Source organism: Chamaea fasciata, unplaced genomic scaffold (assembly GCF_029207755.1).
Source record: "Chamaea fasciata isolate MVZ Bird 193981 ecotype frontalis unplaced genomic scaffold, bChaFas1.0.hap1 SCAF_31, whole genome shotgun sequence".
Lineage (NCBI taxonomy): Eukaryota > Metazoa > Chordata > Aves > Passeriformes > Sylviidae > Chamaea > Chamaea fasciata.
In genome coordinates this window covers 855,250-878,125 of record NW_027094116.1, presented here as the reverse complement: position 1 = coordinate 878,125, position 22,876 = coordinate 855,250, and the positions used below count along the sequence as shown (strand labels likewise).

Sequence of the window (22,876 nt, the reverse complement as noted above, 5' to 3'; positions counted from 1 at the left end):
GAATGGGATGGGACACAGGGCAGGACGGGACAAACAGGAACGGGACTGGAGCGGGGATGGGACACGGGACGCGACAAGAACAAGAACGGGAGCGGGACAGGACACGCGGGCGGGGGCAGAGCCACTCCTGACTGACATGAGGAAGTTCCGCCCCCCGCCCCAGCCCGGCCGCGCTCATTGGCTGCTCCGGCCCGCGCGGGCTCCCATTGGTCAGAGCCGCGGCGTGGGCGGGGCCGGCGGAGCCCAGGAAGCGGCGGCGGCCCCGCGGAGGCTTTTCCTGCCCGCGGCCCCGGAGCGGAGCGGGCCGGGCCGACCCGGCGGGCCGCGGTGAGGCCGGGCAGCGGGCGGGGGGCCTTGGCAGCCCCCAACCCTCGTGGGGAGGGCGAATCTTCACCCGCGGGGCGCTGCGGCGGGGGGCGGGATGAAGCGGGGCTTGTCCGGCGGGGCGAGACAGAGCGGGCCGGGAGGGTGGGATGGAGCCGGGCCGGGGCCGGGAGGGGTGGGACAGAGCCCCGGAGGATGAGGGGACAGAGCCCCGGGGGATGAGGGGTCAGAGCCCCGGGGGATGAGGGGACAGAGCCCCGGGGGATGAGGGGACAGAGCCCCGGGGGATGAGGGGACAGAGCCCCGGAGGATGAGGGGACAGAGCCCCGGGGGATGAGGGGTCAGAGTCCCGGGGGATGAGGGGACAGAGCCCCGGGGGATGAGGGGACAGAGCCCTGGGGGATGAGAGGACAGAGCCCCGGGGGATGAGGGGACAGAGCCCCGGGGGATGAGGGGACAGAGCCCCGGGGGATGAGGCAGAGCCGGGCCGCGGTTGGGAGGCGGGGGTCGCGGGCGGTGGGATGGGGCCGTCCCGGGTCTCTGGCTGCGGGACCCGCGGGGCTCGGGGGCTCTCCTGCCCCTTGGGGCTCCCTCCAGAACCCGGGGCTGTCGGCCGCTCCCTGTCACCGCCTGCGACCACCGCCCTGGGAAGGGCGAGCTGCAAATCCTGGGGTACAGGGGGCGAGCATCCCTTGGTCTTGGCGAGCGGGTTTGGCTCTGTGGGCTCAGCACCGTCACTGTCCATCGTGTTTAGCGAAGCGGGGCTCTCCTGTGCCCAGCTGCAGCAGGAGATGACGACCCTCACGCACCGGGGCCGGCGGCTGGAGGGCAGGAACTCAGACAAGAAAGCAGACAGCGAGGAGGATGCTGCTGCCGACAGGGACCTGAATGAGGACGATCCCGATGACTCCAAAGACATCCGCCTCACGCTCATGGAGGAAGTGCTGCTCCTGGGGCTGAAGGACAAGGAGGTGAGGCAGGTGTCTGATGGTGCGTGGGCGCTGCTGCGCCAATGCCCTGGTCAACCTGGACTTGAGGCTCTCAGGCAGCGGCAGAAGGGATTGGATGGATTCTTCTCAATGCTCTCCCGTAGACTCTTAGAACCTGCTTAGAATTCACCGAATCATGGAATGGTTTGGGTTGGAAGGGGCTGTAAAGCTCATCCAGTTCCAAACCTTTGCCGTGGGACACCTTCCACTATCCCAGGGTGTTCCAAGCCCTGTCCAGCCTGACCTTGGACACATCCAGGGATGCAGGGGCAGCCACAGCTTCTCTGGGCACCCTGTGCCAGGAGATGACAACCTGAACTGTGGACATGGCTGGTAACTGCTGTCCTACCAGCTCTGCCTTGGGGACAGTGGCAGGAGTGTAGTGTCACTGCCTCGTGCAGAACAAAGGGGGGTTGCTCTTTCCAGGGCTGAAGCCATGGGTGGAAGGAAGCTCACCTGTTCTATCAAAGGGTGAACATCCTCCTCTCCAGCCCCAGTGCACCCTTCTGTCTCGGAGCACCAGCTGACACGCAGGGACACCGTGAGCTCTGCTCTTTAAAAATTAATGTGGAAAAGAGCAGAGGTGGCTCTTGAGGAAAGAGGCAGAGGGCAGCAGAGTCAGCTGGGCTGGGAGCTGGAAGCAGGCATGGGCTAAGTCTGGACCCACTATGCAGGGGGAACAGAAGCTGCATCTCTGGTGGCTTCCTGGGCCAGGCAGGTGATGGTCAGCTCCAGGGGGCTGGGGCTGGGTGGGAATGTCAGTGCTGGGAGATTTTTTTTGTGTGCCTGTCACTGGCTTTCCTTGGCAGCAGTGGGGGGACTGCAGAGCTGGGTATTCCCATTGGGCTGTTCCCTGGGGGAAGGGGAGCCTGGTCAAACAGAATTGATCTGTGCTGACCAGCTGCTGGGAACTCCTTTATCAGCTCTGCCTGGAAGGAGCTGTGGGCAAGGGGAGGATGCCTCGTGTTCTCTGAGCTGCCTGGCCCTGCCTGTGCTGTCCCTGTGCCTTCACCCCTGCATCCATCTTCTGGGTCAGCCTGGGGGAATCTGGGGGCTGTGAGGGTGGTGAGGCCCTGGCACGGGTTATTCCATGGCTGCCCCATCCCTGGAAGTGTCCAAGGCCAGGTTGGACAGGGCTTGGAACAACCTAGTTTGGTGGAAGGTGTCCCTGCCATGACCGGGGATGGGATTAGTTGATCTTTAAGGTCCCTTCCAGCCCAAACCACAATTCCACAATTCTAAAATCTGCTGTTCCTGACAAATAGATGGGGAATTGTAGACCAGGGGAAGCCAGTCAGGTGCCCAACATTCTTCTTGGAGTGACAGTGGCAGAGCAGAAGCTTCTACAGAAGCTTTCCAGCTCCAGGAACCCACTTTGGTCAAGACTGCACCCAGTGTTCCTGGAGATCTTTTCCAGCTGTAATTATTCCATAATTCCTGTGTGAGCCCTGAGGAGCTGCAGTGGATGGACCTTCTCCTCTTCATTCCTTAGGGGTGGAATTAAACCCCTGTGAGGTGCCTGAACCTTCTTTTCCCCAGGGCTCTGCTGCTGTGGGTTGGTCCCAGCTGGTGCTGAGCTGTCCCACGGATCCAGCCCGGGGGAGCTGTGGGCTGTCCTATGTGAGAGCCCCAGATAAGATCTGGGAGCCAAGTAGGAAATGGCAGGAGCTCAGGGCTGTAAAGGAAACACAATGCAAATAATCCTGGAGCAAATATTTGAGAGCAGCCTGGGAGTGGGCTGCCATGGGCTACTTTTATCCTGGACTGTGTTTGGTGTTCTTGGCTTGGTTAATGTGTCCTGGGAACGGCCCTTCAGCCACCAGGAGCCTGGGAGAGCACAACAGGAAAAAAACCTTGTCACACTTTTTTTTTTTTTTTTTTCCATCCTGTCCTTCCACATTCCTGTACCTCAGAAGCAGAGGCAGCAGCAGCCTGGCCCTGAGCTGCGCTCTGTTTTCACAGCTCGGGTGTTCACTCGTGGTTTGATGGCTGGGGAAAAAACAAGACGATTTTTGCCAAATTCAATGAGCTCACGGTGTAATTTCATTATTTAAAGTACCAGTCTGTCCATGTAGGAGGACCTGGCTGCAAACCAGCCTGGCCTTGGTAACCAGTCTGATTCCAGAAGCTGGAAATAACGCAGGAGCTTTCGACTGGTTTGGTTTGGAGTTTAAAATTTCCTAGGGGTAATGTGCCCTTGAGGCCAGGAAATTCAAACCTTTGCTCGTCTTCACACCCTTTCCTGGAGAACTTGTTTGTAAAGCCATGAGCAAAACCAGGAGGGCAGGGATGAAAGGTTGCTTTGTCTTCCCGCACAAGGAAATGAAGAAAGCAAATAAAGGTTTTCATGTCTTTTATGGGTCTCTGTGCTGGGCAAGCCTGGTGTCCACATGCCCTGCTCAAACACACCCACTGGGGATGGGAATTCACCCATGGGGTTGGAAAACCTTCCCTGGGGGAGGGCTGAGGGTTCCCAGCCTGCTTTCCTTGGGAAGGGGCTCATTTTGTCTCCAGTCTCCTGGGTAGCTTTTAGACCTGTCCTTCCCTCCCCGTTTTCCATCCAGAGAAAGCAGCAGAAAGGGAGTTTCCCACCAGGAGCCCGTTCCAGGTGTGTTGGGGTCTCCCTGCAAACGAGCAGGTCGTGGCTTTGATCCCACGGGGATCCCCCTTCCCTTGGGCACACCTCAAATGCCAGCCCAGCCCTGAGCCCCTCCCTGAGCCCTGGCTGCTCCTGGCTTGCCCTGAAATCCAAGGAACGGCGCGTACTGGACGTCACCAGAACAGAAGGAAACAATCGGGCTTTGTTCTCATCAGGGAATGAAAGAGGAGTGGAAGAAGGGAAGGGAAAGGTCACCTGGGTTGCCCCATTGCTCCAAACCACAGCCAGCTCTCTTGGAAAGCATCAGTTGAGTGTTGTTGAACCTCAGGGAGCAGCAGATTGCCTCCCTGCCGGTCCCTGGGCTTTTTTGTCCAGGTGGATTTTTCTCCCAGCTCCAATCTCCCTGGCTGCAATTCCAGCCCAGGACTGTCCTGTGCACAGTGGGAGTCAGAACTGCCCATTCTTTTTGGTTTTACTGCTCCCTTTTATGTATCTCATCTCCCTTATCCTCTTCTCCCTCTGTCCTCTCTTTCCTGGGCCAAATTCCTGTTTCAATTCCTAGTTCTTTGTGGGTTGTATTTCCCGAACCTTTGCACCTTCTTCTTTCCCAAATTCTTTGCCTTTGGAACTTGCAACTCACAGGATGAGACCCCATCAACAGCCTGGAGTGCCAGGACAAGGAGGGGTGGCTTCAAATTGACAAAGAGGTGGTTTAGATGGGATTTTGGGGAGAAATTCCTCCCTGTGAGGGTGGGGAGGCCCTGGCACAGGTTGTCCAGAGAACCTGTGGCTGCCCCTGGATCCCTGGAAATGTCCCAGGCCAGGCTGGGCAGAGCTTGGAGCAATCTGGGACAGTGGGTTGCAGCCCCTCAGCAGCAGCAAAGTCCTGCTGTGCCCATGGAAATGATCTCACTTTTCTCACTTTTCCTTGGATTTTTTACACCCTGGGGCTGGGTGAAGCCAAGTGTGCCTGGTGGTTGTGGGTGCAGCAAGGAGGGCACAGGCTGGACTGCTCAGTGCTTGGAGGAGCCGTTGGGCAAGGACGGGGGAGAATTGGAGAATCTCCCTTTGGAAATCTGGGAAGCTTTGGAGAGACAGGAGCAGGGAGAGACTCCTGGGCAGGGTGCAGGCAGGCCAGGAGGGACGGGAGGCTGAACAGAGGAAGAATTCCTTTCCATCTTCTTCCCCAGGGCTACACCTCCTTCTGGAACGACTGCATCTCCTCGGGGCTGCGGGGCGGGATCCTCATCGAGCTGGCTCTGCGCGGCCGCATCTGCCTGGAGCCGCTGTCCCTGCGGAAGAAGAGGCTGCTGGAGAGGAAGGTGAGGCTCCTGCAGGAGCCCTGGCAGGGGCTGGGGCTCTGCCCACCCCATCCTGGCTGCGGGAGCAGGATCTGCACTGCGAGGGGACCAGCAGAGCTCTGCCTCCAGCCCGACGCCGCGTTCCCGCTGTTCCCTCCAGGTGCTGCTGAAGTCGGATGCTCCAACCGGGGACGTGCTGCTGGACGAGACCCTGCGGCACATCAAAGCCACGGAGTCGGCAGAGACGGTTCAGACCTGGATAGAGCTGCTCACTGGTAGGGCCAGGTGGAAATGCCATTGGCCCGGCTCCCTCTGGGCCTGTCCAAACATCCCTCAGACCCCACCAAACCCAGCAAAGCTCATCCCGAATCCCAGGTCCAGTGTCGCCCTCTGCATCCAGAACTCCAGGATCTGGTGGTGAGGGGACTCCGAAAAGAGGGGAGAGCCCCAAAACCACCCTGGACCCTCAAATCTCCCCAAAACCCCCCTCCCTGGCCTGGCCCTGGATCCCTGGGTCATTCCTGGAGATGGGGGGAAGGCAGGGGAAGGCTGAATGTGGGGGCAGAGAAGGATTTTCTGGGTGTTTTTTTTTTTTGTCAGGAGCTCAGTGGAAATCTTGGACCTCGCTCCCCTTTAGTTGCTGTTGAGGTCTGAGCAAGCCTGGGGTAACCCACGGGTGGAAGAGGCTTTGGAAAAGGGATTTGCCCTGGGATCTGCTGCCTGTGGCCACTGGGAGCTTTGCCACATCAGGGCTCCCGTGGCACAGCCCAGTGTCCGTGCAGGACAGCACGGAAAGGCGGGAGGGACGCTGGGATTGGGAAGCAAAGCTTGACCAGAGCCTTCCCCTACTCAGGAGAGACCTGGAACCCCTTCAAGCTGCAGTACCAGCTGCGCAACGTGCGGGAGCGCCTGGCCAAGGCGCTGGTGGAGAAAGGCATCCTGACCACGGAGAAGCAGAACTTCCTGCTCTTCGACATGACCACGCACCCCGTCAGCAACACCTCCGAGAAGCAGCGCCTGGTGAAGAAGCTCCAGGAGAGCGTCCTGGAGCGCTGGGTCAACGATCCCCAGCGCATGGAGCGCAGGACTCTGGCCCTGCTGGTGCTGGCCCACGCCTCGGACGTGCTGGAGAACGTTTTCGCCAGCCTGGCTGATGACAAGTACGACGTGGCCATGAACAGGACCAAGGACCTGCTGGATATGGACCCTGAGGTGGAAGCTGCCAAAGCCAGGGGCACAGAGATGATCTGGGCTGTCCTGGCAGCCTTTAATAAGTCCTAAACCCCCCCCCCTCCCTCACACGGTGTAGGGGAGACCCTTGATGTGAACCGGGGGTCTCCCCAGAGGGATGTGGAGTTCCTGGGGCAGTGGGTGGGCTCAGCCTGGGGAGGGACCTGGGGATTTTGCTTTCCCCTCCCCAGGCAGGGGTGGGAGGTGAGAGGCCCCCCACCAGCACAGCCCCGTGCCTCCAGGGAGAGGTGGCAGTAGCTCTTCACTCCTTGCCCTTGGGGATTCCCTTCTGAGGCCAGTGCAGAGCTGGGGATGGCAGAGCCCTGGCTCGGGAGCTGCTCCGAGAAGCCAAACCCTGGCACGGGCGGGGCTGGGACACGCTCCTGGGTGTCTCTCCCACAGCCAGGGCCGGCCTGTGAGCTCTGTGGGTTTCCCTGGGGAACTCACACGCTCCGGGGGAGGGTTTGGGGGCGTTGGGCAGCCGGGACCGCCCCCATCCCTGGCTGGCACGGGGCACCCAAACCGTGTCTCCGCGGAGGAGCAGCTCTGCAAAGACCCCCGGGCTGTGCCCCCATGGCTCAGCTGCTCTTTCTAGTAAGAAAAAAAAAAAAGGAAGTTAAACTGTGATTATTTTTGTTCACAACCCCCCCTTCATTCCTCCCCCATTTTATTCTCCTGTAGTTCACTTAAACGTATTTCTCTGCAGCTCCTGGGTCTGTCCGTGTTTCAGTGGGTGCAGCTGCCAGGACTGGGGCGTTTCCAGGGGCACTGGCAGTGCTCGGGAGGGGCGGGGGGTCCCCAGGGTGCTGATGACGCCGGTGCCAAAAGCTGTGGGTGGTCTCAGCTGATGCTCCCTGCGGGGTGTGGGTGGGTCCTTCCTCCCCCAGGCGCCTTTCCCCGGCGGGGACGAGGCCGGGGGCGGTTTCGGGGCCGTGGTCGCGGTCGCTGCCGTGGGGGATGTCCCCGCAGGCCCCCGGCCCCAGGCTCGAACCGGCGGCGCTGAGGGACCGCCACTCCTGTGACTCCGCCTCTTTCCCCGCCTACTCGACGCTTCTCTCTTCCCATTGGGTAGTGTTCGTGCCAGTCATTGCTGCCCCGCCCTTTTGGTTACGCCCGCGTTCTCTATGCCCCGCCTCCCAAGCGCACCGATTGGTCAGGTGTGATGTCACTGCGGGCTTTTCTCTATGCTGATTGGGTAGAACTGCTGTCCGTCACACAGCTGAGGCGGTGGAGGCGGTGGCGGCCATTTTGGAGCAGGGCGCGGGGCCGGACGCAGCGGAGGGAGCGCGGAGCCCCCCCTGGCCGCCATGGCAGCTCCGCTCGGTACCGGCGCCTTCACGGACGAGACCGGACAGGAGAAACAGGTGGGGGAACCCCCAGGGGAGGGAGGGGCTGTGCGGCCGTCTCCCACTGGCTCGGCCACACGTCCCTCTTTCCAGTCCTATGCGGCCATTGGTGTTTTGTGTTGTCCCTCAGGCCAATGCCGGGCTCTGATTGGCTGCGGGGCTGGGGTGGGCGGGACTTCCGGCTTGGGCTCTATGGCGGCGGGGGGGGGTGCGTGGGGCGGGATGGGGGAATGGGGCTGGGAATAACCCGGGATGGGGATAACGGGGTTGGGAGGGGGTGACTGCGGTGGGAGGGGGCCGGGGGGTTTGCGGTGGGGGTCACTGTGCTGCAGCCATGACCCCCCAGCGTGGACATCAGGGATGGGGGTGGAGGAAGGACACTGGGAGATGTGGAGCTGAGGGGAGCAGGCAGAGATCGCGGCATCGCTTCAGGGGACAAAGCTTTGGGTGCTGGTGGCAGACCCCTTGACCCCTAAAATCCTATCCAGGAACCCTAAAAGCTCTCCAGGATACTCAAAATCCTGCTTGGAATTCCTGAAATCCTCCCCAGGACCCCCAAATCCTACCTGAGATCCTGCAAAATGCTTCCCGAGAGCCCCAAAATCCTGTTAAGGATCTGGAAATCCTCCCCTGAATCCCAAAATCCTTCCCAGGAGACCCACATCCTCCCTGCGACCACCCAGAACCCTCCAGTCGAACCTTGAAATTATATCTGCACACCTAAATATCCCCCCCCAACCCCCAGGGTGATCTGGGAAGGGAAATCAGGGAATCATGGATGGGTTTAGGTTGGAAGGGCTCTTAAAACTAACCCAGTTCCACCCCTTCCACCATCCCAGGCTGCTCCAAGCCCCCTCCAGCCTGGCCTTGGACACTTCCAGGGATCCAGAGGCATCCACAACTTCTCTGTCTGGGCCTCCCCACCCTCACAGGGAAGAATTTCTTCCCAAAACTCCAGCCTAAAAGCCCAGTTTGCCAAGCCAAACCTCAGTGTGGGTGCTTGGAGGAGCTCCCAGGTGGGAAGGAACAGGGGAAGGAGCTCTCCCTGTCCCACAGCTCCTGGAGGGAAAGGCTGGTTGTGGCTGGGAAGGTGTTGGTCGTGTTTTCCAGGGCTGGAATGTGCTGCTGGATGTTGTGTAACAGCATCTCAGGGGCTCCAGGGATTGATACCCCTTTGTGTTTCAGGACACTCAGGAGAAGGACAAAGCCATCCCCCCCGAGAGGGCAGAGGAGGCCAAGCTCAAGGCCAAATACCCCAACCTGGGCCAGAAGCCTGGAGGCTCGGATTTCCTCATGAAGAGGCTGCAGAAAGGGGTATGTGAGTGTTCCTCAGCGGGGCAGGGATCAGCCCAGAGCTCCCCCTCCTTCCAGAGCCTGCCTGGGCTCTGTATCCCCCCAGCTGATCCCACTCTGTGCCAACAGGGAAAACCCCTGAGCCAGAGGTGAAACAAGTGCTGGGATCACTCCCTGGTTTCCCTGTGCTGGCCCAGTGGCTTGGCTGCACCTGCACTGCAAAGCCAAACCTCTCCTTGTGCTCCCTGGGAATGGAATTAAATCCCTCCGGGATGGAATAAATCCCTCTCCAAGAGCCCTGCTGGCTCCTTTCCTTGCAGAGGCTGCTGCACAAAACACCAAACCCTGCCAGGCTGGTGGCAGGCAGTGGCTGTGTCCCCTCTCCAGGGCTCTCCTGGTGTCCCTGTCACCCCTTGGGCAGGGTTTGCTCTGTCCTGGCCCTTCCCTGTCCCTGGCTGTTCCCAACTGTCCCTGGGTCATGATTTCAGTGTCCCCAAAGCTGCTCCATCCCTGCCCTCCTCACCTGCACAGGGAAGAGAAACAAAAAGCTCCTGGGCTGGGAGAAGGGAAGGGAGGGCAAAAGGGACTTGACATGGGGAAATTAAATGAATTTATTATCCATCAAATCAGAGCTGAAAAAGAATAAAAATAAAGAATATAAAATAAATCCTAAAAAAGCACCAAAGAGGTAGGGGGGGGGGGGTAGGTCTCTGCTCCCCATGGAGCCCCATGGGCTGCCAGGGAATTCCAGCTTCTCCTGCCCCTCCTTCCTCCCTGACCTTGGTGCCCACAGAGTCTCTCACATGTTCTCCCTCCTCTGGCCACAATTCCATCTGTACAGTCACATTTTTCCCTCCCTACTTCTGGTATTGCCAAGGCTCAGCCCTGGCCAGTGGCAGGTCCATTCCGAACTTGGCTACACAAACCTGGTCCAGGTTTTTTAGCAGGACTGGGCTCCCTGAGGACACCTTGGGACAGAAGCAGGGCTCTCCAGCACTCCCTGTGCCCAGCAAAGCCCTGTGCGGCTCTGCCACAGGCTCTGCCTTGGCTCCAGGCTCTGCAGGGCAGTGGGATGAGGCTGGGCTGGGCAGGAGCAGAGTCCTGGGGTGATAGATGTGATGATGTGATTCGATGTGATGTGATAAGTCACTGAAATGCCCTTTGAGCTGGGAGTTGGCCCCCAGCCATGGCCCTGCAGCTGTGGGGAGCTGCATGGTCCAGGAAAGGCCTTGGCAGCAGCCAGGATTTGTTCCCTGGGGCAAAAGTCCTGCCTCTATCACCCTGGAGCATCCAGGATCCTGTGGGCTCTGCCCCTGCAGCTGAGCCTCAGCATTCCAGGGCCTGAGGCCCTGTTGTGCCAGGGCTGAGTAGGTCAAGGCTGATCCCAGCCAGGCAAAGGTCCCCGGCAGATGTGTCAGAGTGTGTCCTTGAGTCAGGCCCAGGAGCTGCCACCCAGGGCTGGGCTGAGTCACTGGCTCATGGCCCTTTCAACCAGGCTGGACTCACTGCTTGGATTTCCCCCTGGTGTGATGTTTTCATGGCCTGGTTTAGAGCAATCCCAAGGCTCCCTAAAGGATCCTTGTGGCTCCTGCACACCCGGTAACCCAAACTCTCCCTCTTCCAGCAAAAATACTTCGATTCTGGCGACTACAACATGGCCAAGGCCAAGATGAAGAACAAGCAGCTGCCAAGTGCAGGGCCTGACAAGAACCTGGTGACAGGAGATCACATCCCCACGCCCCAGGACCTGCCCCAGAGAAAGTCCTCGCTGGTCACCAGCAAGCTGGCGGGGTAGCCTGCACTCCCAGCTGGGGGCTGCCCTCTTCTTGTCTCTTTTCTTTTGCCTGAATGGATTGAACTTCACTGTACCATAGGGACGGGAGCACCAGAATCCACGTAGTTGTTTGAGTCTTTCCAGCAAAAACACCCCAAACCTGACTGGGGGGGGGGGGGGGCAGGGTTGGGTTGGCCCTTCCTCTCAGGGAGGCTTTGCCTTAATTTTCCTGCTGTTTGAAACCATCCCGGCTCGCTGAGCCTCTGGAATGCTGCCTCCTCCGTGGACAGGGCTCGGGGGAGGCACCTGGAGGAGGGGAGAGTGCAGGGCTGAGCCCTGGGAAGGGATCTCAGGAGTTGGGGGTCACAGAGACCAGCCCAGCTGGGCAGGAGGTGTGATCCCTGATCTGCAAAGTGATCCCTGGCCTGGAAAGTCTGATCCCAGACCTGGCAGCTGTGATCCCTGGTCTGAAGGCACAGTCAGGTGTTTGTGTTAGAGCTTCAAAGTGGAGAAATTGGCTGAGATGAAAAGAATTCCAGGGGGGTGTCGTTGGGCTGAGCTGCCTGGGATCTGTCCCTGGCTCAGCTCACAGTGTACAACATGTCCAGGGGTGTGGGAGAGGGACTGGGCAGTGTTCGAAACATCCTTGTGGCTGGTTTGGGGGCAGAGCCCCACCACAGCTGCCCCTGAGCTGGCTTGGCTGGAGGGGCTGCACTGAATTTGGCCAGAGGGGCTCGGCCAAAGGCTCAGCTGCCTCAAGGCCCTGGGGCAGTTTGTCTGTCCCTGGTCAGTTCTGCTCAGTGGGGCTGTGTCTGGCCAAGGGTGAGGTGAGGTGGGAGCTGAACGCAGCAGCAGCAGCAGGAGCTCAGGACACAGCAGAGCCCTGCCCAGGCATCTGCAGCCCCAGCCTGGTCCCAGACTTGGGTGCTCACAAAGGACCAGCAGCAGGCAGGGAGAGGGATTTGTGCTGCTGGAGCTGATAATGGAGGGAGAGAGGCAGGACTGGGAGTAACCACCCAGAGAGGGATGAAAAGCACCAGAGACAGAGTGGAATTTGAAAAGTGTTGTGTTTTGGAAGTGTTGGGCATCCTAAGCTTGGATTTCTTTTTTTTTTCTCCCGTTTTTTCCATTCTTGTGTTTTCTTTGTCTCAAGTCTGGGAAAGAAAAAAAATAACAAAAGCCCTGAACTAACACCAACATCACAACAAAAAGCCCCAAACCTAACAACCTGTTGTTGCAGAACCACGTGTGCTGGGGTGGCTCCGTCCCCTCCCAGTGCCCTGAATCCCAGTGACCTTTTCCATGCAGTGGGAAGTGTGGGCACACCTGTGCCAGGGCATCCCGAAACCTGCCCCAGTTTCAGCCCCCTTCTGGAAGCACAAGGGCCAAAGGAAGGGAGGCAGGAGTGAAGGATGCCCAGGCAGGACTTTCCCTTCTGTGTGTTCCTTGCTCACCCCGGGCGTTCCCTGGAAATCTGTGTCACCTGTGTCACTTTACTGGCTCTGGCCGGACCGAGGTGTTGCTTCCCAGGAGTGTTTGCCAAGGGCGTGCTGGAATGTGTGTTTGCCTTCAGGTGGTTCCTGGATCCTCCCGTGAGAAACAGGCTCCGGTGGCCCTGGGGCTGCTTCTGGCCACTCTCTGGGGAAGGGGCAAGGAATGTGGTGGGATTGGGACCTGCCCCTTGTCCCCACAGGGTCCTTTTCCAGCCCCTGTGTGACCTGGCCAGGGCAGTGGCTGCACACCCTCCTTGGATGTCCTGCTGTCTGTCCAGCCACGTTGTAAATAGATACAAATATATAAAAAAATATATATATAATTTTTTACATGTTCACCTCTTCTGGAGTGCCGTGCTTGCTTTTTATTAAAACAAACCCCAAAAGGGGAAATAAAACCCGAAAGAGGAAATGAAGTGAAGGATGCAAAGGGGCGGCGCTGCTCCGGGGCTGTCCCCGTGCTGGGGGGGACGGAGGGACGGGACAGCCCCCAGCCACGTCTGTCCCTGGTTCTCCAGGTGTGCTCGTGCAGGAGGGAGAAGGGCTGGGACACCGCAGGGTGAGAGCCGGCAGGAGCAGGGAACCATGGCAGGGGGTTGTTCCCGTTCCACCCCGGAGCCGGGTGGGCAGGGGGCAGGGGGAGATGCTGGCAGCCCCCACCTTGGCTCACAGCAGAGACTGGGGGGCACAGGGGAGCGCTTTCATCCTCTTGCTCCTTGCCGCGCGGCAGGAGCTCCCAGCTGCCCTCTCGTACAGGGACATCCTTCCACACTGTCCCACCGTGGCCACCTTTGTCCCCACTGTCACCCCTCAGGGTGTCTCCAGGTGCCTTCAGGTGGGCACAGCCACTCCTGCCTTGCCCACGGCCACGTCCAGCCCCTTGTCCGTCCCCACTGCCGGCCACCCTGGAGGCTTCACCTCTGCGGTTTTCACCCCGACCTTTCCTCAGTCCCACCTTTCCCCTGGAGCTCGCCAGCCCAGCCGGGTGTGGTCGCTGGGCTGGGCCATGCTCCCAGCAATCCTCTCCCGAAGCCTCTGTGCCTCGGATTCCCCAGCCCCGGGAATTCCTCAGCCCCGGGGGCGCACCCAGGTCCTCAGGGACCCGCAGGGGACGAGCAGGGACGCGCTGTTCCAGCCCGGGCCGTGTTTGTGCTAAAGCTTGGCACTGCCTCTCAAAAATGTGCCGGGCGCTGCCAGAGCTCCCTGTTATTCCTCCCGCTGCCAAGAATTCGCTTCCCGACAAGGACGCATTCCTTGGGGCCGTGGGAAGGATTTTGAGAGGGACGAGTTTGGTCTTGCTGGACCCTCCCCAGTCAGCCCTGGTTTGGGGGGGGTGGCACCGGGGACAGGAGCTGCGGGGTGAAGGGACCCCCAGGGGGATGCACACCCCTGGTTTTGCTGGATCCGGGACATGAGCGCTCCAGGGCATTGGGATGGGGCCCTGTGCTCACCACAGCCTCCTCCACTGCTCGAAACAGAGCACAGTGATGCTCAGTATGGGCACAGAGGCTTGGATTCGTCAGTTTGTCCCCAAAAATGCTGACCAGGGAGGTGGCAGCTCTCAGAGCCTCCCTGGAGAGGAAAGACCCCGTGGGAGGAGCTGTGCTCTCCCAACATCTGGCTTTTCCTCCCTCCCTCTGGAGTTCCCCACCCTGCCTGAACCCTGAGGGACTGCGATCTCCTTCCCCAGGACCCCACCGCTGGGAAGGGCAGGACTTTCCTGGGTCCCTTTGGGTGCTTGGGGTTCAGCACAGAGCCCACCCTGCCTGTGCTGGGAGGGGAATCCAGCCCCCTGTCCCAGTATCTCACTCTCGTCACCTCCCAGTTTGGTGATGCCACCAGGTCACGGGGGCTGGGGGCTGGTGTCACTTCCCAGGTGATGGCCACAGCTCCACTGTGTACTTTGGTGGCCTTTGGTGGCACGGAGAGGCCCCACTCATGTCCTTGGGAAACCCTTTTGGGGGGAACTGTGATTTCAGGGGCTCCAGATCCTGATTTCCAGTGACTTGGGAGGCATCAAAGGGCTCCGAGTCTGTTGAGCAAAGGCTTTGTCCCCACACCCACCTCTCCATCCTGGACTTCTAGGAGGTGGGGATGGAAAGGGATCCAACAAAGGGGTTTTGGAGACCTCCCATCCTTCCTCACTGCCCCAGGGCAAACCCACAGGGTGTTTCACTGTTCTTGGAGGGTCTGAGCCACCGGCACAAACTCCTGAGGCTTCTTCCCTGGCCAAACTTTGACCAAAAGCGCAGATTTTGAAGGATTCCTGCTCAGTCCCAGGGGTGAAGGAGGGGCCTGTGGCCAGGGGAGACAAAAATTGATACCAAGTGCCCCAAGGGTGCCGAGAGTGACCTGGGTGACCCTGCCCTGTGACCTCCCAGGGCTGGTGGGTGCAGGGGGAGTTCAGTCCTGGGCGAGATGTGGGACACCAAGGGCTGCAAGGAATGGGGCAGTTCCCCACAAACGTCCAGATAAGGGAGCCAAGGTCAGAATGGGCTTGAACCAGACAGATCTAGGTGGGATTCCTTAGAATCATGGAAGAGTTTGGGCTGGAAGTTTCTTTTAAAGGCCATCTACTCCAACCCCCTGCAGTGAGCAGGGACATCGTTATTGGATCAGGCTGCTCAAGAGCTCTGTCCCTCCTGACCTGGAACGTTTCAAGGCATCTCCCATCTCCCTGGGCAACCTATTCCAGTGTCTTATTACCCCCATAACAAAATTTTTCTTCCCTATACCTACCCACATCCATAGCCTAAATCTACCTGCTTTTAGTTTAAAACCATCACCCCTCATCCTGGTGCAATCCCAGGAGGCTGGCTCCCCACTCCCTGCTTTCAAACCGCTTTTCGTGCCCACCGGGGCGGCTGTGCTGGCTCCCCGCAGCCCGGCTCCCGCTCGGAGCTGCAGAGCCGTGAAGGGGCCCGGCGGCAGAGGCGGGGAGGGGACACACGTGGCGCGGGCGACGAGCACGGTCCCGGTGCCGGGGGGGCTTTGCCTCGGGGGGTTCCAGCCCCCGCTGCGCCCGGAGGGATGAGGGATGGGGAAACCAGCCCGGCACTGCTGCTGCCCGGTACCGGGAACAGCCGGGCACACCGGGAGCGGGGCACGGGGCTCGGCAGGCGGAGGGTGGGCTCTCTTCTCGCTCTTTTTTTCAGCCCAAAGGACGGAAGCGGAGGTGGAAAAGGGGCCGGTCCCGGTCCCGCCCTCTCCCCGCCCCTACGGCGTCACGCCGCCGGTTATATAACCCGACCGCGCCGGTCCCGCCCGCACGCCGCCGGCCGCTCGTACCGGGCGCCATGTTCGCCGTGAAGCAGAAAGCCGTCATCGGCTTCAACCTTTACTGCGGCGGCGCCCCGGCGCTGAGCCCCGGCGGGCCCGGCGAGCGCCCGGAGCCCGCGGCCGCCGCCGCCGCCGCCTCAGAGCCGGCCCGCGAGCGCTCCGGGCCCGCCGCCGGCCGCGCCGAGCCCCCCCGCGCGCTGATTGGCTGCGGCGCGGCGCCCCGCGCGCTGATTGGCTGCGGCGCGACTCTCTGGCGCCCCGAGGAGGAGCTGGACGGCTGCGAGCCCGAGCCCGAGCGCGGCCCCGCCGCCGACTCGCTGCCCGGGACCCCCCCGGGGCCCCCCGACGGGCTCCGGCAGGACTCGCTGGAGCTCATCAGCCGCTACCTGCGGGAGGTGGCGGGCGAGGCCGAGCCCGGCTCCAAGAAGCTTTTCTCGGGACTCCTGGGTGGTCCCGGCCGGCCCGGCGCGGCGGGGGATGCGGTGATGGAGAAGGCGCTGGAGACGCTGCGGAGGGTCGGCGACGGCGTCATGCGGAAACACGAGCTCGCCTTTCAAGGTGTGTGTCGGCCGGACGCTGCGGGGCGGAGGCCGCGACCCCCGCCCTGTCCTGCGGGGCGAGTTCCGCCCGGCCCGGGGCCGGAGGGGTTTGGGGAGGGGGCGCGGGGCGGGGGGCCATGCCCTCGGGGCTGTGCCCGAAGCCGCCGCGGGGGCTCGGCCGGGTCATTCCCGGGATGTGGCCTCGGCTCGGAGGGGGTTAAATAAAGCAGCTGGGAAGTGATCAAAAACGAAACTGAACTTTGTTCCATTGGGGCGAGGGAAAGCCGCTGTTGGTGTGTGCGGAGGAGATAATTTAGTTACAGATTAGCCCCGGTTCCTCCTCGTGTACCCCCCCCTTGGCTCGGAGTGACTGTGCAAATAATCCCAAGCGTCCAAAGATTAGTTAGCTCGGGAGTTTCAAATCCTCACCCTCCCCCCAGTTTAGGTCCACGGGGATTTTTGGTGGGGGAAATTCTCCTGGGCAGTGTGTTCACAGAACCGTGGAAAGGTTCGGGTTGGAATAAACCTTAAAACTCCCCCAGTCCCATGGGCAGGGACACCTTCCACTATCCCGGGTTGCCCCAAGCCCTGTCCAGCCTGGCCTTGGGCACTGCCCGGGATCCAGGGGCAGCCACAGCTTTCCCTGGGAAGTCTGTTTTAGTGTATTTCGCCCACTTCTGCAGGGTCCTGAGGCAGCCATAGGAGGTTGATCCCCCAGTGCCTGGCCCGGTGTCCCGGGCATGATCTGGATGTGACAAGTGACCGATTTGACCCGGGTTTGAGCGGCTCAGGCCGCTTTGGGGCCGAGCTCCCAGCCTTGGGGCTGCTGCTGGAGCTGCTTTTGGCAGTGGGATCCCAGGTCAGGATGGAGCAGGGCAGAGTCTACATTTCCTCCTGAGGTGCTGCGTGGTCGAACACCTTCCTCCTTGCAGGAGGATGTGCCAGTTTCTCTGCTTGTCGGGTTTTTTTGGCTGGGTTTCTTTTTTCTTGTTTGTTGAACACAAAGAGCTTCGGTTTCATCCTTAGCTGTGCTGGTGGGAAAGGCAGTGGGATCAGTTCCTCTCTCCCAATTCCCGGACGTGTTTGTTGAATGACTCTTGGGAGGAATGTCCAGGCTGAGCCATGGATTTTTATGCCATTCCCGAGGTTTTGCCCCACATTTTTCACTCTCCCAATTCCATTTTCCTTCCCCCCGCGGGTTAAAATTAAGGCTTTAAAATCCCAGTTCTTGATTACTTCAGAGGGGAAAAACCGGGAGTAATTAAAGAGGGAATGGGGATGAATTTTCGAGAATTTCTGGGAATGTGGTATCAGGGGGGGGAAAAAAAAATCCCTGGGAAAATCCTGTATTCCAGCCCGGGAAAATGAAAAAAGACCGGAAATTCTGCCTAAAAAAAAAAAAAAAAAGGCATTGGGAAAAGGGGGAGGTTTGGAGCCAGGGAAAAAATGGGAATAAAGAGGAAAACTCCAGGGAAAATGGGAAAAGGGACTTGGGAATGGGAAAAAAAAAATCCTGAAATCCTGGGATTTACAGGAATTTTGGGATCCTGGGGGTGGAATTTTGGGAATTCCCTGTGTTTTCCCCCGTGGTATTCCCAGCATTATTCCTGGTTTTTTTTTTTTTTTCCTCTGGGATTCCCGGTGATCTGGCCGGGCTTTCTGTAGGGATGGTGATTTCCTGGGTGCCGAGGGTGGGGGGAAACTGCCTCGCTAAAGGTTTCCTGCAAGTTCGAGCAACAACAAGCAGCAACGCCTTTCGCTTTCGCAAAGGCTCGCCTTGTTTGCTCGCTGCCGGCGGGGCACTGGAGGTCGGCCTGGGGAATTCTGCTCCTCCAGGCTCTGATCCCGTGTGCGTGACCTGGGGACACGCCTGGGGGGCTGCCCTCGGGCTCTGCTCCCACCCAGCCTCTGTGGTTCCCATGTGGCGGGGCTTGGAAACCTTGAGACAGCGGAGGGAGACGTGCTCAGACACCACAGCTGCCCCCGAGACTTGGGGGAGGGAGGAACGAAAAGTGTGTCAGGGGCTGGGTTTTGTCTGGCCCAGGTGTGGGAGGGCAGCAGAGCCCTCTGAGGAAGCAGGAATCTCTCTCTCCATCCCTGTCACTTGGCTCCCAGTGGGGTGTGTGTGGGGGGGGGTCACACCCTCTCCCTGGGGGTGTTTGGTGCCCTGGCCCTGAATCAGAATCTTGCAGGGATGCTGCGGAAGCTGGAAATCCAGCAAGAGGAAGACCTGCAGTCGGTGGTGGAGGTGGCTGCCCACGTCTTCAGCGACGGGGTGACCAACTGGGGCCGCGTGGTGACGCTCATCTCCTTCGGAGCCTTCCTGGCCAAGCACCTGAAGAGCATCAAGCAGGAGCAGAGCATCAGCTCCCTGGCCGGGATCATCACCGACGCCCTGGTCTCGTCCAAGCGGGAGTGGCTGGAGAGCCAGGGGGGCTGGGTGAGTCACTGCCCGCCCCGAATTCCTGGGCTTTTCCCAACATTCCAGCCTTTTCCTGTGGCTGTGACCGGGCCATGTGTGTCAGTGCTGACTCACTGCTTCCAGGCTGGGGTCAGGGCGGGTTGTGGGGCTTCAGGGTCCGCTCACCATGAGCTGCCTGAAGTGGTTTGAACTAAAAACGAGTTCCTGTCCAGCCTGGGGGCAGCATTCCCAAAGCCAGGGCAATCCTGGGAGTGCTGAGCTCGCTTGCACGCTGCTGGGGTGGCTGAAATGGGGCTGGGGGAGTGGGGGGAGCACAGCCTGACATACTGGGCTGAAAATGGGGCTGGGGGAAGAGCAGGGGGTGTTTGAGGCTGAATTGGGGCTGGGGAAGCACAGTGGGGTGTGCAGGATGGAATGGGGCTGGGGGAGCACAGTGGGGTGTGTGCAGGATGAATTGGGGCTGGGGGAGCACAGTGGGGTGTGTGCAGGATGAATTGGGGCTGGGGGAGCACAGTGGGGTGTGCAGGATGAATTGGGGCTGGGGGAGCACAGTGGGGTGTGCAGGATGAATTGGGGCTGGGGGAGCACAGTGGGGTGTGCAGGATGGAATGGGGCTGGGGGAGCACAGTGGGGTGTGCAGGATGAATTGGGGCTGGGGGAGCACAGTGGGGTGTGCAGGATGAATTGGGGCTGGGGGAGCACAGTGGGGTGTGCAGGATGGAATGGGGCTGGGGGAGCACAGTGGGGTGTGCAGGATGAATTGGGGCTGGGGGAGCACAGTGGGGTGTGCAGGATGAATTGGGGCTGGGGGAGCACAGTGGGGTGTGCAGGATGAATTGGGGCTGGGGGAGCACAGTGGGGTGTGCAGGATGGAATGGGGCTGGGGGAGCACAGTGGGGTGTGCAGGATGAATTGGGGCTGGGGGAGCACAGTGGGGTGTGCCAGGCAGGCTGTTTCCCCCCTCCTCCCCACCAGGGATGCCTGGCAAGGGCACTGACCATCCCTTCTCTCTCCCAGGAGGGCTTTGTGGACTTCTTCCGAGTGGAGGACCTGGAGGGCAGCATCCGGAACGTGCTGATGGCCTTTGCAGGGGTGGCTGGCCTCGGGGCCAGCTTGGCCTACATGATCCGGTGAGGCTGGAGCTGCCCAGGACCAGGACTTGGGGAGGAGTGGCTCCCTGGGGCTGCAGAGCTGCCCGCTCCTTCCTCCAGTGCTGCTGAAGCTGGACTTGAGTGACCCGAGGAGGATGTGGAGGTGTCCCGGGAGCAGTTCATTCCTGAGGAAAGAGGAAGGTGTGAGCCGAGGTTGTGGGTGCTGCTGGAGGATTTATTGCTTTGGGAACGGAGCGTGGAACAGTTGTTACTCTGCTGCCTCGGAGAGGATGGTGCTGGGGAACTCAAGTGGACTTGCTTCACTTTGATCCTGGGGAGAACCATCCGGGAGCTGCAGCAGCTCCTGCCTGGACTGAGGCCTCCTGGGCTGGGCGAGGCAGCTGAGCCTGGAGCAGATGTTTTGAGGGTTGTGGTTGTGGGTTTTTGTTTTGTTGTTTTTTTTTTTTTTTTTTCTGGAAATAGCACCTTCTGCTGCCCCTGCCCTGCCTAAACTTGCAGCTCTGTTGCTGGAGCAGAAGCACTGGATGCTGGAAACGTTGTGCCAGCCTGCAGCTGTCCCTAGGTGCTGCCTGGGAGTGGCAGAGCTGTGCCAGAGCTGGGACCCTCTGCCGTGGAGCCCTGCCCAGCCCCTTCCCTCCCCGTGGGGCAGGGGCTTGGAGGGGTTGGGGGTCACACCCAGCTGTGTCCTGTCCCCAAACAGCCTCTCGTGGCTGCACAAAGACAGTTCAGAAATAGTGAGTGTATTTGTAAGTATGTAAAAAAAAAAATCCCCATTGGGCTGGGGAGGATGTAGAGAACCTGTAAATGTCTATAAATCTGTAGAATATATACATTTTTACAGACCTGATGATACAAAGAGGAGGAATTCATTCTGAGCGTGGGTGCACTGTGCTTCATTCCTCTTGGGAAGTAGCATTCTTGTGGCAAAGCCTCTCCTCCTGCCTTGACTCCACTCGAGCCTTTCCCTCAAGTACTTGAGCAGCGCAGCCAGGGAGTGTGACAAGCAGCGGTGGTGGCCTCGTGGGCTCGGTGTGACCACGGCTGGCTGGCAACAGCTGATGTTTCTGTTTGTTTTAATCTTTTTTTGGTCGCTCTTGCCCTCCTGGTGGGGGCGGGGAGCTGTGGAAGTCTGTCTGGCCACTTCCTTCTCTTCCCCTCCTCTCGCCTCCTCCCAGCCGTGAGCTGGACAAAGCTGATGTTTGAATGTAAAACGTTCTGGGGCTGCCCCCGGGCTCCCCACGCGGTGGCTTTGCTGCCCAGGGGGGGCTCACAGGGCTTGCCCCACCCCTGGCTCCGGGGGGGCTGCACTGCTGGGGACCCCACGGGGACCGTCCTTGTCCCCCCAGGACGTGGCCTGGAGCCTGAGCCATGCCCAGCTCAGCCATGGTGCTACAGCCAGGCCCTGCTTGTGTGCAAAACAAGCTGTAGTTTGGTCAATAAATGTCTTCTGTTCTCATTCCTCTGGTACCGAACTCGCCTGTTTCCCCCAGGGAGGGGCTGAGCTCTTGTGCCCGCCCCTGGATTGTTGGGAAAGCCTCTGTGGGTTGTGGAAAAGGGCTTGGGGTGTGTGGTGTCACCTGCAGCCCTGGGCACGGGGACATCCCTGTCCTCGGGTTGTGCCCCTTGTCCATCCCAGGGATGGGAACGTGGGGCTTTGGTCACAGAACCAAAGAACCCAACCGAATTGAGCTGGGCTTGGAGGGACCTTAAAGCTCCTCTTGTTTCGCCCCCTCCCTGCCGTGGACACCTCCCAGGTTGCTCCAAGCCCCATCCAGCCTGGCTGGAAACACTTCCAGCGATGGGGAATCCACGATTCTCTGCAAAACCTGTGCCAGGGTCTCACCCAGCACTGCAGTGGGCCTCCTGCATGGTACTGCAGTTCCACTTCTTAGGGGATGTGGGGACCTCTTTTCCTCCCTCTTTAGGGGCTCCCTGCACCCCCACATTCCCATCCCTGCGGGTTTGGGGTGGGAATGTCCCTCTTTCAGCTCTCTCCTGCCAGGAGCAGCTCTGCTGGGGGAGCTTCAGCTGCAAAATCCCCTCTGGAGAGGCAAAACCCTGCCCCAAAATCCTGTCCTGGGGTGTCCAGGGCCACCAAGCCCCTGTGCTGGGGGACAGCAGCAGCGTCCCGAGGTGCTGGCACCAAAAAAAAAACCAACACGGAGTGACTCAGCCCTGCAGTGCTGCTGGCTCGGGGTTTTCTGCTTTTTTTTTTGGGGGGGGGGGGGTGGTTTTATTTTGGTTTGGGTTTTTTTGTTTGTTTTTTTGTTTAATGCTGTGTCTATGGGGACTATTTTGGGCCTATTTGGGTGCGGTGGGGCCTTAATGCAAAACCGGGTCTTTGCCATGGAAATATGCAAAGGGAGGGAGGGGTGGGGGGGGGTTTTAGGGGCTTGTGGGGATGCTCAGGGGGTTGGGGTGCAGGTGGGGCTTGGGCTGTGGGGTTTCCCAGGGGGTTTGGGGTGTTGGTGGCCGGGAGGAGTTGGGGTGTTGGTGCCTCGCAGGGGTTTGGGGCGTTGGCGGCTCCCAGATTTGGGTGTGGGTGCCTGGGAGGGATTGGGGTGCGGGTGGAAGCCGGGCTGTGGGTGCCTCCCAGCGATTTGGGGTGTGGGTGGCTCCTAAATTAGGGTGTGGGTGGTTGTGGGGTGCTGGGGTGTTGTAGGTGGCTCCCAGGGGATGGGGTGGGGGTGGCTCAGAGAGGTTGGGGTGCAGGTGGAGCTCGGGCTGGTTTTGGCTCTTGGGGGGGGCTTGGGCTGCTGGTGGCTCCTACAGTTTGGGTGGGAGCCTGGGGTGCTGGTGGAGGAGGGAATTCGGGGTGCTGCTGGCTCAGAGAGGTTGGGGTGCAGGTGCGAGGTTGGGTGTGGGTACCACGAGGGGAGAAATTGGGGTGCAGGGGGCTGGAGCAGTTTTGGGGTGCAGGGGAGGAACTGGGGTGTGGGTGTCTGGGCCAGTTTGGGGGTGGGGGAGGGCCTGGACTAGTTTTGGGGTGCCTGAGGGATGTTAGGGTGCGGGGTTCCTGTAGCAGATTTGGGGTGTCTGGGGGGTGTCACAGTGCGGGTGGCTGCAGCAGTTTTGGGGTGGCTGCAGCAGCTCTGGGGTGGCTGCAGCAGTTTTGGGGTGGCTTCAGCAGTTTTGGGGTGGCTGCAGCAGCTCTGGGGTGGCTGAAGCAGCTCTG

The 22,876-nt window shown here is 60.1% G+C and overlaps 3 protein-coding genes across 5 annotated transcripts; all 3 read left to right on the top strand.

Annotated features, from left to right (window-relative positions):
- The first annotated feature begins 225 nt into the window (after window positions 1–225).
- GOLPH3L (golgi phosphoprotein 3 like) lies at window positions 226–7,148 on the top strand. Of its 3 annotated transcripts, none has more exons than XM_066206531.1 (5): window positions 226–327; window positions 1,079–1,295; window positions 5,103–5,234; window positions 5,374–5,488; window positions 6,067–7,148. In XM_066206531.1, the coding sequence occupies exons 2-5, from the start codon at window positions 1,116–1,118 to the stop codon at window positions 6,492–6,494; spliced, it is 855 nt and encodes a 284-aa protein (XP_066062628.1). In that variant the 5' UTR covers window positions 226–327; window positions 1,079–1,115; the 3' UTR covers window positions 6,495–7,148. The 3 variants fall into 3 exon arrangements, with proteins under 3 accessions (XP_066062628.1, XP_066062629.1, XP_066062627.1); XM_066206532.1 differs by having other exon boundaries at window positions 229–327; window positions 1,104–1,295; XM_066206530.1 differs by lacking the exon at window positions 226–327 and having other exon boundaries at window positions 509–1,295.
- A 500-nt stretch (window positions 7,149–7,648) lies between these two features.
- On the top strand, window positions 7,649–12,687 carry LOC136302957 (alpha-endosulfine). The gene is made up of 3 exons (XM_066206533.1): window positions 7,649–7,807; window positions 8,975–9,103; window positions 10,707–12,687. The coding sequence occupies exons 1-3, from the start codon at window positions 7,751–7,753 to the stop codon at window positions 10,875–10,877; spliced, it is 357 nt and encodes a 118-aa protein (XP_066062630.1). The 5' UTR covers window positions 7,649–7,750; the 3' UTR covers window positions 10,878–12,687.
- Window positions 12,688–15,611: 2,924 nt separating this feature from the next.
- LOC136302975 (induced myeloid leukemia cell differentiation protein Mcl-1 homolog) lies at window positions 15,612–21,157 on the top strand. The gene is made up of 3 exons (XM_066206552.1): window positions 15,612–16,186; window positions 18,360–18,607; window positions 19,607–21,157. Exons 1-3 carry the CDS (start codon window positions 15,646–15,648, stop codon window positions 19,721–19,723), a joined length of 906 nt encoding a protein of 301 aa, XP_066062649.1. The 5' UTR covers window positions 15,612–15,645; the 3' UTR covers window positions 19,724–21,157.
- The last annotated feature ends 1,719 nt before the right edge of the window (window positions 21,158–22,876 follow it).

Bases quoted from the DNA above. Each gene is read 5' to 3' on its own strand.
- LOC136302975 (XM_066206552.1), top strand. From the start codon at position 15,646: ATGTTCGCCGTGAAGCAGAAAGCCGTCATCGGCTTCAACCTTTACTGC. The intron at 16,187-18,359 runs GTGTGTGTCGGC...AGAATCTTGCAG, and splicing joins ACACGAGCTCGCCTTTCAAG to GGATGCTGCGGAAGCTGGAA. The intron at 18,608-19,606 runs GTGAGTCACTGC...TCTCTCTCCCAG, and splicing joins TGGAGAGCCAGGGGGGCTGG to GAGGGCTTTGTGGACTTCTT.
- GOLPH3L (XM_066206530.1), top strand. From the start codon at position 846: ATGGGGCCGTCCCGGGTCTCTGGCTGCGGGACCCGCGGGGCTCGGGGG. The intron at 1,296-5,102 runs GTGAGGCAGGTG...CTTCTTCCCCAG, and splicing joins TGGGGCTGAAGGACAAGGAG to GGCTACACCTCCTTCTGGAA. The intron at 5,235-5,373 runs GTGAGGCTCCTG...TGTTCCCTCCAG, and splicing joins AGAGGCTGCTGGAGAGGAAG to GTGCTGCTGAAGTCGGATGC.
- LOC136302957 (XM_066206533.1), top strand. From the start codon at position 7,751: ATGGCAGCTCCGCTCGGTACCGGCGCCTTCACGGACGAGACCGGACAG. The intron at 7,808-8,974 runs GTGGGGGAACCC...TTTGTGTTTCAG, and splicing joins AGACCGGACAGGAGAAACAG to GACACTCAGGAGAAGGACAA. The intron at 9,104-10,706 runs GTATGTGAGTGT...TCCCTCTTCCAG, and splicing joins TGAAGAGGCTGCAGAAAGGG to CAAAAATACTTCGATTCTGG.